At 35.1% G+C, this 15,547-nt stretch overlaps 1 protein-coding gene across 1 annotated transcript; it reads left to right on the forward strand.

The window, feature by feature from the left end:
* The first annotated feature begins 803 nt into the window (after positions 1–803).
* On the forward strand, positions 804–1,916 carry LOC145679611 (uncharacterized). Its single transcript, XM_081750187.1, has one exon. It carries the CDS (start codon positions 804–806, stop codon positions 1,914–1,916), a length of 1,113 nt encoding a protein of 370 aa, XP_081606313.1.
* Positions 1,917–15,547: the final 13,631 nt, after the last annotated feature.

Raw genomic sequence — 15,547 nt, forward strand, 5'->3', positions numbered from 1 at the left:
CAGTTCTATCTTCTGTTCCATGGTCTTGTTAGCTTCGTCAAACTTCTGTTCCATTCGTCTACTTAATTCTTCATTTTGCTTGTTTATCTCGGTAGACATCTGCCTGAATTGTCGCTGTAAAGCTAACAAGAGTCGATCCTCTGATGACAAACCTGGTGTTACACTAGTTTCACCTTGGTCACTAGTATTTGATTCCTGCTGCATTGCTTCGTTGTCCATTTTTCTTATGATTACCTTACCACTTCGCAATCTGGTTAAGTTCTTATTCATTAACTGTAGTATAAAAGTAAATTCAACCTTACTCTTCTTCTTCGGGAACTGAATTTACAAAGTCCCGGGTGAGGTAAACCAAATTTTTATAACGACTTATCGAAAAGATAGTCGTAAACCTGGTTCGTTTGCTGAGGTAAAAATCCGAAGTGGTAGTAATTCTTTGGCATAAAAATATTAGCTTAGATATTTAAATACCATTAATCTCACCTTTTTTTTAATAAAACTGACAACGTCTATAAACGATGTTAAACTGGTTTATTATTTGATATAACTTATAATATCCTTTTCTTAAAACTGTTAAGTACACAAACTCACTGACTAGGTAACCTTAAAACATGTCCATATCAACAACTATCCCATAATAATCATTTACATATATTAAAAACATTCTTCTTTTTTTTAATAGGAAATTAACATTCTACTAAGTATAGTGCATATGTATGAGTACTTTCTGCCCAAGGTACAGGTAAATATTACTCAAGCCAAAGTATTTTGTTATAAAGCCTGTTCGTTATTTGAGTAAAAGCACAATGTGTACACCTGCAACATTGGGTACAGTAAACAGTGTGAAATGTTCACCGATAAAGCAGCCGCTAAGAGATACTAGTTCGTCTCCAGTCAAGTTCGCAGTTTTAGACGTAGATGATGTTTACACTTCCAGCTCTAGTGAATTACACGAGAATGATGTGTGTTCTGAATGGGAAAAGGATGATAACTTATCAATGGACTACGAAAACAGTGAAGAAGAACAAGACCAAAATATGAAAGAAATCAGTTTGAATAGAGCTCGCACCCTTTTCACGAGAAACCCAATGCAGTATTTAGGGATTTCACAAAAAGACTTATATGTTGTGGATTTATTAGCCCAAGATATTGGAAATGTTACCCATAGATTATCTCCTAAAGATATTGTCTTTCTTGTTCTTAAAAAAATACGATTAAATGATACGTTCGCAGTATTGGCTGATGATTTTGGAGTGTCGCGTTCATATGCAAACTTTCTATTTAGAAAATACTTGCCAGTTGTTGCACATAATTTCAAACAATTAATCATATGGCCGCCATCAGAAATGATAAAACGACAACTTCCACATTCTTTTCTGGCTCGATACATAAATGTGGAAAGTATAATAGATTGCTTCGAAATCGAGATAGAAAAACCATCAGATCCAGTACATCAAGCATTGACTTGGTCTGAATATAAGAAGTGTAATACTTTAAAGTATATAATATCAGCAACTCCGGACGGGTTAATCAATTTTGTATCTAAAGGTTATGGTGGAAGAATATCAGATACCATCCTTCTAGAAGAAAGTGGGTACTTAAACCATGTGAGAGATGGGACAACCGTAATGGCTGATAGAGGCTTCAAGCATATTGAAACCTTACTAGCTCAAAAAAATTGCAAACTTGTACGGCCTCCTAGTCTTCCAGCTAACAACGTTTTTACTAAAGAAAATTGTAAGGAAACTAAAAGAATTGCAAGCTTAAGAATAAACATTGAACGAGTTATTCGTCGTCTGAGAGATTTTAAGTTACTAACTCCCCATTCGTGCTTACAAATACGCTCGTTGGGGAATATTGATAATTGCGTATATGTAGCTGCTGGGTTATGCAATATGCAGGGGGCACTGTATATGTAATACACTCATGTATCTGCCATCCCAAAAGGTCACACTTTAAATGAACTGTTTTAGGTTTATCTGTGTTTTTGATGTTCCTGGGCAAAGTGAAAACCCCAACAAAACTAATCGAAATATATCGAATAGCTACAGTGATTTCCAAATGAGATTAGTTATTATTTTTATTTGCAATCCTCACACATCTCTGCTGACTTTCCCGAAATTTCAAAAACCCACAGAAATTAAAGAAACTACTGTATAGTATATTCCGATGGTTGAGCGCCAAAAAGGCGTAACTGCAATTTTATTAGTTTAGAGGCTTAAGTGATATGTGCCTCTCTGGCACAGAACCAAATGCTAATAACTCAGTTATACCTTTATATCATTTTCGAATAACGTTCCAAGGATAGAGATTTTCATTAAGGCGTCTTGGCACAAGAAAATTCAATCCATTATACATGTCCTCATAGCATTAACTCAAAATATGAAAATTCGACAGTTACGCCCTTTTGGCGCTCAACCATATTTAGTATATATAAAAGTCTGCTTTGCTTGTGCTTATTTCGCTTGTAAATACTTATGATATATATCAGATTTATTAAGAATTGTCTACATGTTACAAAAATCATAATTTCTATACATATAAAAAGTCTGTCCAGACAGTAATCATATTGATTTTCTTGGACTGCTCACAAGGGCCGGATGACTAAGTTTCATGGCGTGATACTTGGTGGAAAATGTTAGATAAACGATCGATTTCTCGTCAGTTGTCTGTGGAGTTTAACTGATCATGGATAGCTTGCGAAGTGGATAGCTGTTTGAGCGTCGCGTAACGGTCAAAATACAGGACTGTCGATTTTGGGTTAAACTTTAAAAATCCAACAGCGAGATGCAAATATAGAATGTCTACGGGAAGGATACTCTACCGAAATCACAAGAGTGTGGCACAAAATGTTCGGAGAATGAGAAAAGAGCGTCGACAATAAATTGTCTTTTTTGGTTTTTACTTGGCAAACGATCAGTGTTGTATTACGTAGAAGTGCTTAAGTGGGTGTAAAACATAGACATGATTTCCGCCCGCAGATCGCCAACACCTGGGTGCTTAATCATACTACTACTTGTTTCCTTGCTCGAACTTAGCTCAAAAGGATACAATTTTTAACAGTTATATAACATGCAAGTCGCTGTGACGAAGGCTTTAAAGATCTTTTGCAAGGCTTCCAGGCAAAGTACGACGTATGGCAGAACCGGTGGCAAGGATATAGTTATGTTCAATAATGTAATTTCGAAGAATTTTACTGAATGTAAGCATATCTCAGAATAAATTTTATGCAGTCAATTTCATTACTTTCAGTCGGATCTTGTATATGTTTACAAACTTGACTGAGATCAATACCTTTTCTGGTATATATGTATATAATCAAAAAATTACAAATGTATGTATAAAGTGTCTAATTTAGCTTACTTTGCTTATATATATCTATTTGGAAAAGTACATAAATGCTATTTTTTAATAAATGTGTGAATTTAGAAACTCATAATTTAATTATACGATCGGGATGCTTAAACTTAACTGTTATGATTGGGTGAATATTATGTGTTCTTTTGTCCAGGTGTTCCAACTCACAATACTCAGAAGTGTTTTATTAACTTTATTTCTTAAGCATTTGTAATTTTGCATTTGTTGTAAATCGATTATGTGACTTTTACTATGTTTTTCTCCTAATCTTATTCAGATTTTTTTAAAGGTTGAAACCGATGTATTTTGTTAAAAGGAGCAAATCTACTTTAAGTATTGAATTAGTTATACTTTTCACAGATTTGTATATAAATATAAAAACATGTTTCAGAGTAGTAATATATAGATTTGAAAATAAAGTTTTGTTTTAAAACAGGTAGTTTTTTTAAAAAAATACCAAACCTATACAAACTTGGTTTCAGAATCTGCGTTGTTCACTTATTTGCATTAAAACTTCGTAAATGTTTACAATAACTTTAATAGTGTACAAGAAGTGTTACGAAGAATACAAAGTAAAACCAAATTTATCTGTAATAAAAATACCGATCTTGACCAGCGTTAATGTTATGTTTAGTTATCAAATATGTTTTGTTGAATACGATAACTGTGTGCAAACGTTTGATCTGATTCTTCACTAATTACAGAGAAAGAAAAAAAAGTCTGAAAGAATTTAAATATTAAATTTTAACTTGGAACTACTATATAAAAATTGTTGTAAGCTATTCTTTTCCTTCTTTCTTAATGATTTTTTTCTCATTTTATGTCAAAAAGAGAAAATGTAAATTCAAGATAGTTTTTGCTAAACTATTAATTTCACAAATTTTCTAATGAACATCTATTGGCATTTAGCATAACTATTCCTCGTCTAAAGAGCGTAAGCGATAAACAGAATATTTTAAAAACAGAAGAAGTAAAACTAGAACCTAAAGTAATATGAATTGAAGTAAAAATATTATTTTAAATTTACATCTGCAATGCTTATCAATTTATAGAGAAAAGTATTTTTAAAAATGCTATTATTGTTATTGCATGAGAACATTAAGCCATGAAGCAGAGAAACGAATAATTCAGCGAATGATATTGATAGTATGCGAAAACAGGAAAAAAAAAAGATGCCCGCCACCAGAGTAGGCCAGAAGTTCTTACCCTCATCATGATAAAGATGTGTTAGCAATGTAAAGATCTGTACAATGACAGGTTTCCTCAACTCCGCAAGTGGTATTACAGATTTATTGATAGATGTAAAATGTAAGTATTACGAGGTGAATAGGTAGAGAAGGGCGCATCCGTGGACAAAATTGCGGATCCTTATCTTTATCAATGAATGTAAGAACTTCCTTGCCTTTCCTTATACAAACCTCACATGAAGTGGCGTATAATCAGGGATCTCTCACTAAGGGTATATACACTTTCTTTTCTAATAACGTACCAATTTTGAAAGAAGATGGTAATGAAACTGCAGTAATGATTTCTATTAGTATAATATACCATTTCAGTTTAGGTATAAAGAGTGTTATAATTAACCAACATGTGCTTTTATACCATTTTAGATTCTATTTTATATGTATTGAGTTACGGTATTGTTGAGGTACGATGTTCAATGTACGTACCATTTGTTCAGCCATATTTTGAAAACTGACAACCCAACAGATGTTCTTCAGAGCAATTTGGATTAATTATGAAACATGGGATGGATGTTATCGTATTGGAGGAAGAGGCTTGCTTGTTCTGCAGCATGTCACTTGTGCAGGTTTTTGTCGACAATGATGCTATACCTCTCTGAGACACACCATGCTTTCCTCGGCTATTGTGTGTGTGCAGCCATGTCGCAGAGTAGTTATGCTTGAAAAGACGTTTATAACTATTTTGCGAGCCCTCACCGTTGCTACTAGCTAGCGCGTATGCCTTTTGTGTGCACCTAGTCCCGTGTTCGATATCCGCCGAGAAAGCACATTTTTTCTCAATCATTTTTTATCATTAATCAGTTGTCTCCTTTAGACCAAAAAGTATAGAGAGAGAAGTAAAAAAAAAAAAAAGTCTGCAACATAGCTGAACATACCATAATACCGGAGGACATCACCGTATATCTCAGAGATAGGTGATAACCATATAAGCTACCACTGGAAATCGAAATTACATCTTCCACGCCCAAGACGAGAACGCTAACCATTTAATTACGATGGAGCTCTATCCAGTCACTGGATTGCTATTGCATTTGTAGAATTTCTAAAACATTAATACCAATTACTATATAATGGATCTTCAGCAAGGGATGATGGTATAGTGGCTATGAAAAACCATTTTTTAAGCTAGTCTAATGGATTTTGTTGAGGAAAATTGAGCTTTTAAATTTGCGCATATATTTAAAGCCATTTTCCTATTTAAAATGTCATTTAAGCATTCATGTTCTAATGTACATATGAAACTATAGAATTCCCTTGTAGGTCGTGGTGACTCACTTCTAACGCGGGTTCCTGGTTTGAACTCAGCTCCCATTAAGTGGGCTTTGTGGTGGACAAACACCGTGTGCATGGGTTTTTTTCGAGGTTCTCCCGTTTCTTTCCACTCTCGTCACGTCACCATTATCATTCATCTCATCATCATCTACCTTAGCTTCAGTGCATAATTGTGAGACATTGGACTAGACTTTAAAAAAATCGCACAAGGGAATCAGTGAATTCCCATCCGCGTTTCGTGGAACACATTTTGAACCATTGACACAATTCGACCTCGAGAAAGCATGGGGAGGTACTAAATTTTTGCATAGATTTTGACCCTCCGTTTCCCCGTTAGAATACGCATTTCAGTAAGAGGAACATAATACACACCCTCTTTGAGGTACGTGGTAACTACATTCAAAAATTCACTTCAAACGGCTTAGCCGTTTTCTCGTGATCCAATCACAGAATCCTTTTCATTTTTACATAGTAAATTTCAGCTTAACACCCAAAGCGAATTTGATCAAGCGCAAACAAAATTAGTTATGTATGATTCACAAAGCTATATTTTTTCGATTATTTTCTGCTCAAGTTCTCTTGAATACATATTTTGACCCAACTTTGAAACTAGGAGTATATTGAGAAACACGATTGAAGAAGGTAATTATATTCACGTTATGCTTATTATTTCAATCCAAGATCTGGAGCATATTTTTTCAGGTAGGTTTTTCGTGTGATAAATAAATACAAATAAAAAAAAGCTGGGGAAAATTCCAACATCCCTAAATGTATTTTCTTTTCACATACTTCTGCACATTACTGACTCCATGGCCATAAACCCGTCATGTCTGAGGAATGACGACCAGCACACTATCCGGGAAAGGGGGGAGGAAGTTGACTGGAACGTGTATGTTAGGTACTATACTGTGAATGAGTAAAACCAGGAAAAACTTCACTAAAGATGACTGGCCGAAAAAGTTGTTATACCTTTTACCCAGTGCCTCTACCGGAAATCGAACCCAAGGCCGCTTGCACCAAAGTGTCTGACAAAAAACTTATCACTATTTGACATGGATTATGGGTAGCATGTATGACTTGCAACTAGCGATCCATGTTCAAATACCACAACGGGTTCGACCTTTTTTTCCCCCCCAAGGCAAAATATTGCAAAGGAAAGTGAATGCAAACAATGAACCACCTGGTTACCTGCCATACACGTAACCCTCACTTCACGATACAGTGGTATTTTTTTTTATACACACTTGCTTTATGCGGTCTTGTCACATCATATCTTTACCGAGTTCTACCGCCGAAATAAAATCATATTATGTTTTAATCTTCATTTTATATTTATCATCACCCCCTCTCCCCACTAAGCACGGGCACGAGTTTTAGACCATCCAACACACCACTAGGAAAATAAAGAAGATAATCAATTTCGCCTCATTTTGAACTCAAAACATTTTTCTGGGTCAAAATTGAACTCTGGTGTCCGGCTTACCGTGGCAGTGAGTAACTACTTGGTTGTTCAGTCCTTGTGCTCACCAACCAGTCAGTGTTTCACATTGGTTTTGTGAGAATCTATATGAAAAATGAGTCCGATCTTGAAAAAGACTGCTGCCATAAATTCAATACTAACCACAGATTATTGCTTAGTGCGATGATACACATGTATATGCTAGTTATGGATAAATCCTTCATTAAGTATAATAACCATGAACTACTTTATATAAATAGTAATTTGAGGAAAAGGAAACAAATCTGAAAAACAAACATTTTATATTTAGAACTGAACATTCTAAACATTATTTACATTACTGCTATTATAAACAGGACCCAATTTCACATCTAAAACATAAGAAGGTAACATGAAATATGACTCAATACACATGTTAACCAGTAATAGAACTAATTTTATAACAAAGACATACAGAGTGATTATTTCGCTACTAGACTCAAGTAATTGCCATTATCTCCAAGACTATTCAGTACATTCTAAATATGCATACGTAACACACGCCTTGCAAGCATGTCGTTACTAGAGAAGATGCTGGTAATGTTTGTCACTACTGTCGAAGCAAAGTTCAACGCAACACGTCATGATTGGGGTTACGTCTCCTCTAGTCTTTTCGCGACATCTGGAATGGTTAGCTTTGATGTAACTTTCCGTCATATTTATTCAAACATTCGACATGCTACTGCTTAAAAGAACCTACCGCTGTAGTTACGAACTATAAAATCACGCCTCTGTTGTGTACATCGTTGCCCCTTGCCAGCACCAACACAATATCAGGTCAGTGTTCATATTGTAAATACGACAATGCGTAATATGCCGCCAGTTGTCTCGACGACATAAGGACTCTTTCCCCTTCCTTCCCAAGGACCTATATTTGTTTGATGCATGATTCATAATTATACGCTTCGGACTTGAAATATTTGCATTTTTGGGGCTAGTACCGAAAGAATCTCCCCGTGTATTTACACCAAAATTTATACAGATAATAGACAATTGAACTCATAACTTAAATCTAGAATTTTTAATGTTTAGTTCAAAGGAATGTTTTATGACATATTCTATTAGTAGTAAATAAACAGTTACATTTTATACAATATTCGCCATTGCAGAATACAATAGTACATAGTATCTTCAACAAAATACATTTTGTAAAGTAAAAAGAGAATATAAAATACATTTCCAACGAACTGAATCAAAGTTTATTCTGAATATAATTGTTATAGTACTTGATTTTTTGGTTTCACGAAAATAAGCCTTCGTACCCAATTAAATTTATTTTCGTATATATTTCAATACACGCTGGTGTCTTCCTCAATATGCACACATTGTTGCACGCACACATTGTTGCATGCACTCAACGATGCATGGGTATTGAGAAAGATACCAGCATGTGTTGGAATATAAATGGAAGCTACATGTAATGAAATACAAAGTGTATCTTCACTTTTCAATATGTAACCTATAACATCCTTAATATTCTTAGTTTTATTATTATCTCTTAGTTGTTAGTTTGAATTATCCACAATAGATTTTCTTTTCGTGTAAAAGTGAGAGAAACAATTTTCTACCGACACTTTTCTTGATACATGATTAAATACACTTAATTAAAGTAACGAATAAAACAATCATCAGTAGTTACATCTTTCTTGCAAATTGAAACTGATACCAGAGAAATAAGAGAATACAGGGTGGCCCAAAAGTAGTTTTACACCCCTGCATTGATCAAGTATAACATTCTAGTCTATGGGTTTATTTGCTTCGGCTCTTCCGAGCTTAAGATGTAGATAAAATCACATTAAGAACAAATAATAAAGAAATTAAGTCTACCTGATGGATAAAAATAAGAAATGGTTCAGAATGCAATGAGCTGATTAGTATTTACTGAATACCTATTTTGGGCTATCCTGTATATATATATGTATTTTTTTTTTATTATTAGGAAAAAGCTTATTAACGATGCAATAGTTTCGGAAATATAGCAACCTCCCAGAATTTTTTTGATTGGAAAATAACTTCTGCAATGAAAGCCTCATTGTATTTAATAAGATGAATATCAACATTCTTTGTTTTTTCGAATTGTGGATCTGCAATGCACAACAGTCCTTCTCTCTTACCTGCAATATGCATCTGAAATTGAATCTGTGCTAGATATTTTGAAGCCGGACAGCCTGTATTGAGTATATATCTTTTTACAGATTTAGTGTTCTGGGGACACTTTATTTCCACAACACAATTATCGTCCACAGCATCAGGTGATGCACCAAAGAAAGGCAAATCTGGCTTCAAAACTAGTCCGCGCCTGGAAAATTTCCTACCAGTCAGTTCTTCGACCCTGTGAAGAACTGAAGATTCAAGTTTGCGTCCGCGTACCATAGCTTGAGTTTCGACACTGCGAGAACCCAATATGGTTTCCACAAGACTACCGTCAGTAGTCTGACAGCGACTAGCTTCATAAATTCTTGAAGCAGTAATCCTTCCAAAGCGAAGTTTATGCCATAGCTCGGACTCACTTTGAGATGACGTCAGTTCTGAAGCTTCAATACAAGCGAAATCCTTCATCATACTGCTGCAGAACTCTTGAAACTCATCAAGAGTATTCTTTCCAGTGAAAGAAAACCAGCAACATATGTTATGCAGCGATAGTTCATCTATTGGTGTAACTGGAGTAGAATGACTAATTACCAAGTTCTGTCGCCCTCTTCTTTTACGTTCTTCAATCACTGCTGACAAAAAGTCTGTTCTAGGGGGAACGAATGGTACATTAACGTCTGAAGAAACGAATGCACTACTACAAACAAATTTTCTTGCCCCACCAACAAATGACAGAACAGACTTTTTCCAGTAGCATGTAGTGGACGTGGTTGCTGGCTCTTCACTCCGTCTATGTATCCACATTAAAATGCTACAGCGTGTTTACAGCCGCCTGCAAAAAATAAATAAGTAAATAATAAGACTTTTCTTTAAAAAGAAATAAGTATAAAAGATTATATTGCATATTAACACATATTTACGACACATTGATATAACATTATTTGTATTTTACCTAATAACATGACTGAGTCTTATTTATCTTACTTTACAACATTCTTATCTTTTAGCACCAGCAGCTACGAACACGGTAATGCACTACTGTCATTACGATTAAGTAAATTTAAATGCAGTGTATCAGCTGAAAATACACCAATAAGAGATGTAAGAATCTGGCATTTAACAATGAAAGAGTTGCGCGGTTTAATTTTTTGGACACGTTTTATTTTCAGCACACGGAAATTCGCAAACAATATTAGTGGAGCGCATGCTTTTGATGATGATTTAAAAGTGTTGGAAATTGCGTCGTTTACTGTGCGTCAAAAAATTGATTGTTGTTTGCGGTTTGCTGAACTTAAGTTGCTCGTGATCGTACAGGGAAATTTAGGCAACAAAACCACAAGACCATCGTTACATTGTTCGGTGACCTAAAAGAATTGCTGGAAACTTTCAGTGTTGAGGAAGAAAGGCAGTGACAAGAAACTGATGGATGAAGAGAAAGTTAAAGCAGTTCGGGAAGCTTTTCAGCAAAACTCACGCGAACCAGTCAGAAATATAATAAACAACTTCGGATCCCACGATGATGTACCACATTGATACATATGCTAACTACACAGATCCCTGCCGTATTACTCCCGTAATATCAGATTTCCTGGATAACCATTCCCTAAAGAGGGGCCCTATTGTGACCCCAGAGGCTAGCCCGATTTTTTTTTAAGCGTATTGTATACCATACACCAGTGTTAGAATTAGATGACTTATTACAAGAAATACTGCTGCCTGCAAGTCTGTAATACTTTAGAAATATTCAACACTTCCTTGACGTTTGCCGAGCAACCAAAGCAACGCACGTGAAAATCTGAACTTATTGTATTATCGTTAGATTGTCGAACATAAAGCAATTGATTTTCATAGCAATTCGTAAATATTCTATACTCATTTCACAGATAGAAATTCCATATACAGATACAAATTCCATTCTAACATACCCAACCTTAGAGCGGGAGACCCGAGTCAATGGAAGCTCATGTGGTTCGGTTTCCATGTTAAGCTGGTCCACGTCTCATATAGCTTTGATGCTGTAAGGTTGATTTAATTGATAAACTCTGGTCAATTAAACCAAGTAACCAAATTCAAAGTACATCCGCGACTATTACATTCCTACAGCGTAAATATATTCTTTAAGGTCATAAACTTTAACTAACCTGCTGCAGCTGCACAATCTTCACATTTGGCCACTTCTACCTTTTCTTCTTTTTCATTTATTATTACACAAACGGTGTAATTTTTATTTTTAACCTTGTGTTCTGGCGTTACGCGGCCTTTAATAATGCAGCGATCATTTTCTCTCTTAAGCTGGACGTATCCTACAGCTTCATCTCCATATGAGGTCCTTGCTTATCTGAAACATTAAGAAAATAATTTATTAAGAATCATATCTCGCAAACGGCGCGAGATATTCAAAAAATAATTTATAAACTCTCCACTTCATGATACCCTTTTGTCGATTTTCATTACAATACATTCATATATCAAATCTAACATACCTCCGACAATTCTAACTCCAACCGGAAGTAGGCTTAAATCTTGCAAACGATGCGAGATTTTGAAAAAAAATATCGAAAATTATCTCCTAATTATGATACCCATTGCCAATTTTTATCAACATGTCTTTCACTTGTGTCTGTAAAGGGACATTTTCAGATGTTTTGAGGAATGATAAGGAGAGGCATGGTCATATGAGAATGATGCGCTGTGTAGAGAGCGCAGGGTCAACTAGTAATTTATTATTTTATTAACAAAAGGAATCGAATAATCTCGTATGCACATATTAATATTATTCGTTATGCAAGAATTTTAAGTGCATCTCTAATTACGCAACCATACATGAATTTATGGGTTACTTATTTCTTCACAAAATATATTAGTAGTATTGCATAAATTGTTTCTGACAGGAAACGTTGCATTTATCGATACAAATTCGCTGTAGGAGACCTTAACCATTATGGATATAATTACATATGGACATGCATCATAAAATCGATATTGATATAAACATAAACAACCTGTGCTAAGTGGCCGCTTAAAAGCACGAAATATATCTAACCCGTGTAAAGGTAGGGCGAAGCTAGTGGATTGCCACGGATGCGTCCGTAGGAAGCAGGTGCGTCAGCGACGGCGGACATACACGAGTGCGCGAATATAGCGGAAACACACTATATATATATCTCATGTTACTAAATGCCGTACCTGTAGGCCAGCTTCATCGTTATTATTCGTGATTTAATACACTGCATTGACATACGAATTTAGTTCAACACAGTTTCCTTAGAGAACTACGTGTTTGAAAGCATTCCGATTACTTAAAAAAAAAGGGGGGGTGTAACAGGTAATACCCTCATATAGTTTGATTAATTATATGACCCTATTAAATTTTACAAATCTACTGTGCCCTAAAACAACACCGTACCGTGCTTCAGTATGAAGAAACACGCGACAAAGTAAGTTGTTATTGTAACCGACCCCGTTTACGGATCCATATATCGGTAATATTTGCAGAATAATATATAATTAAACAAAAAGTAGGATGGTATTTAGTATCTTCCCCCAAATCTACACATAAGGTGTTTTATGCCATATACGGTTTTGTGGTATCCTCGTTAGTGTATACCCACCGTCGCTGATACGCCTGCTCTGAGCCAGTTAGGCGGCATTCATGCTTTTTAGTGGCCTCCTAGCACAATTGGTTAATACCTTTTGCACAATAGCTCTTATTGCGTACATACATTTAAGTCCTCCTAAAATGAATCTACACACAAATGCCAGTCCACACCTTCATCAACTGGTACAAGTATACTGAGCCGGTACTTCAGCCACAGTCACTACCACGTGATTTGGGGGAGAAACAAAATAATACTCGAAAAAGTATTGCAATTTTACCCCTAATATCACTTATAATGTTGAGAAACGTAGTATAAAGTGTACGCTTCTAAGCACGTAATAGGCTATAAGCAAGACGCGATGAAATGAATTTGTTTCCATGAATGTGTTTAGTCACGATCCGAAAGACTAACATGAGGAACACAGTGTATCCTATCCTACGCGTATATTGACTGTAGTTGACACAGCTGCTCATCAGCTTTGTCCTACTCTGACTCGGTTAAACAGTTCTTGCTTTTACTGGCCACCTAGAATAGATTGATTAGTATTTTTGTACGGCATTTAGTATCTCCTCCGACTAGTTTCATGGCTCGAAAACCGAGTACCTTGCTTCTGTCTAGATTGTGATAAAGGTGGAAAACTACGAGCCCTGCGTGGCTTCTAACCCCTTCGCTCGCTCAGCTATATTTTGTGAAGTAAGTAAAAGTGGAGATTCTATATGTGCAAAATTGGGGGAGAAACTAAGTATCAGCCGTATTTTTTTTCACTATATTTTTTATGGTATATATCGGATGCTGTATTTATATCCGTAACGATGGAGGGTAATTGTTTAGTAATGGGGGCAAACACTAACGAAGACAGAAAACAACGTGCCCTGAGGGGCTGTAACCCGCCTTCACTCGCTAACGCTTGCTTGGCAATAGTGTCTGAATTAAATATTAACCTAACCTAACCGAATGTGAATTGAATATCGCAAAAAAAAAATTAAAAAATAAAAAAGCTTAAAAATCTGGCCCCTCAAAGCAAACCATTAGCCCGATAGAGTTCTCCCAATGTAAATCTGACCCGGAAAGCAACTTAACCAGAAGAAAAATTTATAACATAGAAGAACTGCATTTACTAATGAAAGGAGTCATTTACATGAATTCATGTACGGATTCGTAAATTTGGATAACATGATAAATTAATGTCGTGTTGTTATTACTATAAGCAACTTTGTTCGTGCAACTTGAATTTCTTTACATAAGGTTATTCATTTTTGTTTTTTTCATTCGGCTCATTAAACAGCGCAAAATTATACACGATTTTACTTTATATTTGTAGTTTAACAAGGTTGTTTACGTCCATTCCAATATACTTCTATCGTAAAAAATCATTTTTCCAAGTTTTCCAAATAGCTTTTCGCTGTTTAACATCTTAGTATTGTGTTACATTTGCTATGTAGATATCGTTTAAACATTAAATTACAACATATGGTTTAAATATAACAACATATGGTTTAAAATGTAATCATTACAGAAAAATAACACTAAAAATAAGTTTCAATTTACCGCGCTGTTTTCACGCCTCTTATTTCAGCTGCACTGTAGTCTTCATTATTAGCAAAAAATGAAGCAATCATAAATGAATCGACATATGGAAGGTTGTTGGGGTTGGCTTTAATAAATCCTAAATCAGTCATTTTCCTTTTCTATGCGTCTTCAAACATAATATTTGTTTTGTATCAACCCATCACCATACCGTAGCAGACATGCAAAGGAAGTGTTTACGAACTGATGACGTAAACCAATCAGAAAACGTTTCCATTGCTGTGACGTCAGTAGCGATTTTGAGTGCTGTTTAAAGTGATTTTATTCCGTAACTAGAAAATAATTCGCTGAGATATTTAGCATAGACAATATTCAAAGTTAGTTCTACATAAATAAAGCAATAAACATACGTTGTTGGTTAAAAAGGAAATGTCCATTACCACGTATAATTTATAAGTGTTGTCATATAATTCGGCAATTATTCCTCTTCGTCGTTTTGTGGGTATTTACACATGTGATATCTGTAACTCAGAAATTAGTTAAGATTTTTCACAGAGAATTATAAAATAAACAATAGGAATAGATTAACTATCTATGTATCTCAAACGTTTAAGCCTTTGGAGGTAGGAATTAAAAAAATGTGACTTGAAAATGATATTTTGAAATGCGATATGCTATTCTTTTCGATCACCTAACATTTTTTCGGAAACATCATAATTCCGTTTCTACAGAACTTCTGTTATCTCTGGTCTCAAAATGGTTACATATATTTTTCACAGGCTTTGAACCTAACATTATTCAGGAAGCTCTACAGAGATTGAAAAATATTTAGTTTGGTGGTGCCATGTCCAAGCTAACGATGGATTCATACTACATTTCTTTTGCATTCCTACAGTAGGTTCACTCACACTAATTGTTGATAGTACAGATCTGAGCCTATCGTTCTGCTCGGCAGTAAGAGC

Source organism: Thermobia domestica, chromosome 2, assembly GCF_964235325.1.
Source record: "Thermobia domestica chromosome 2, izTheDome1.hap1.1, whole genome shotgun sequence".
NCBI lineage: Eukaryota > Metazoa > Arthropoda > Insecta > Zygentoma > Lepismatidae > Thermobia > Thermobia domestica.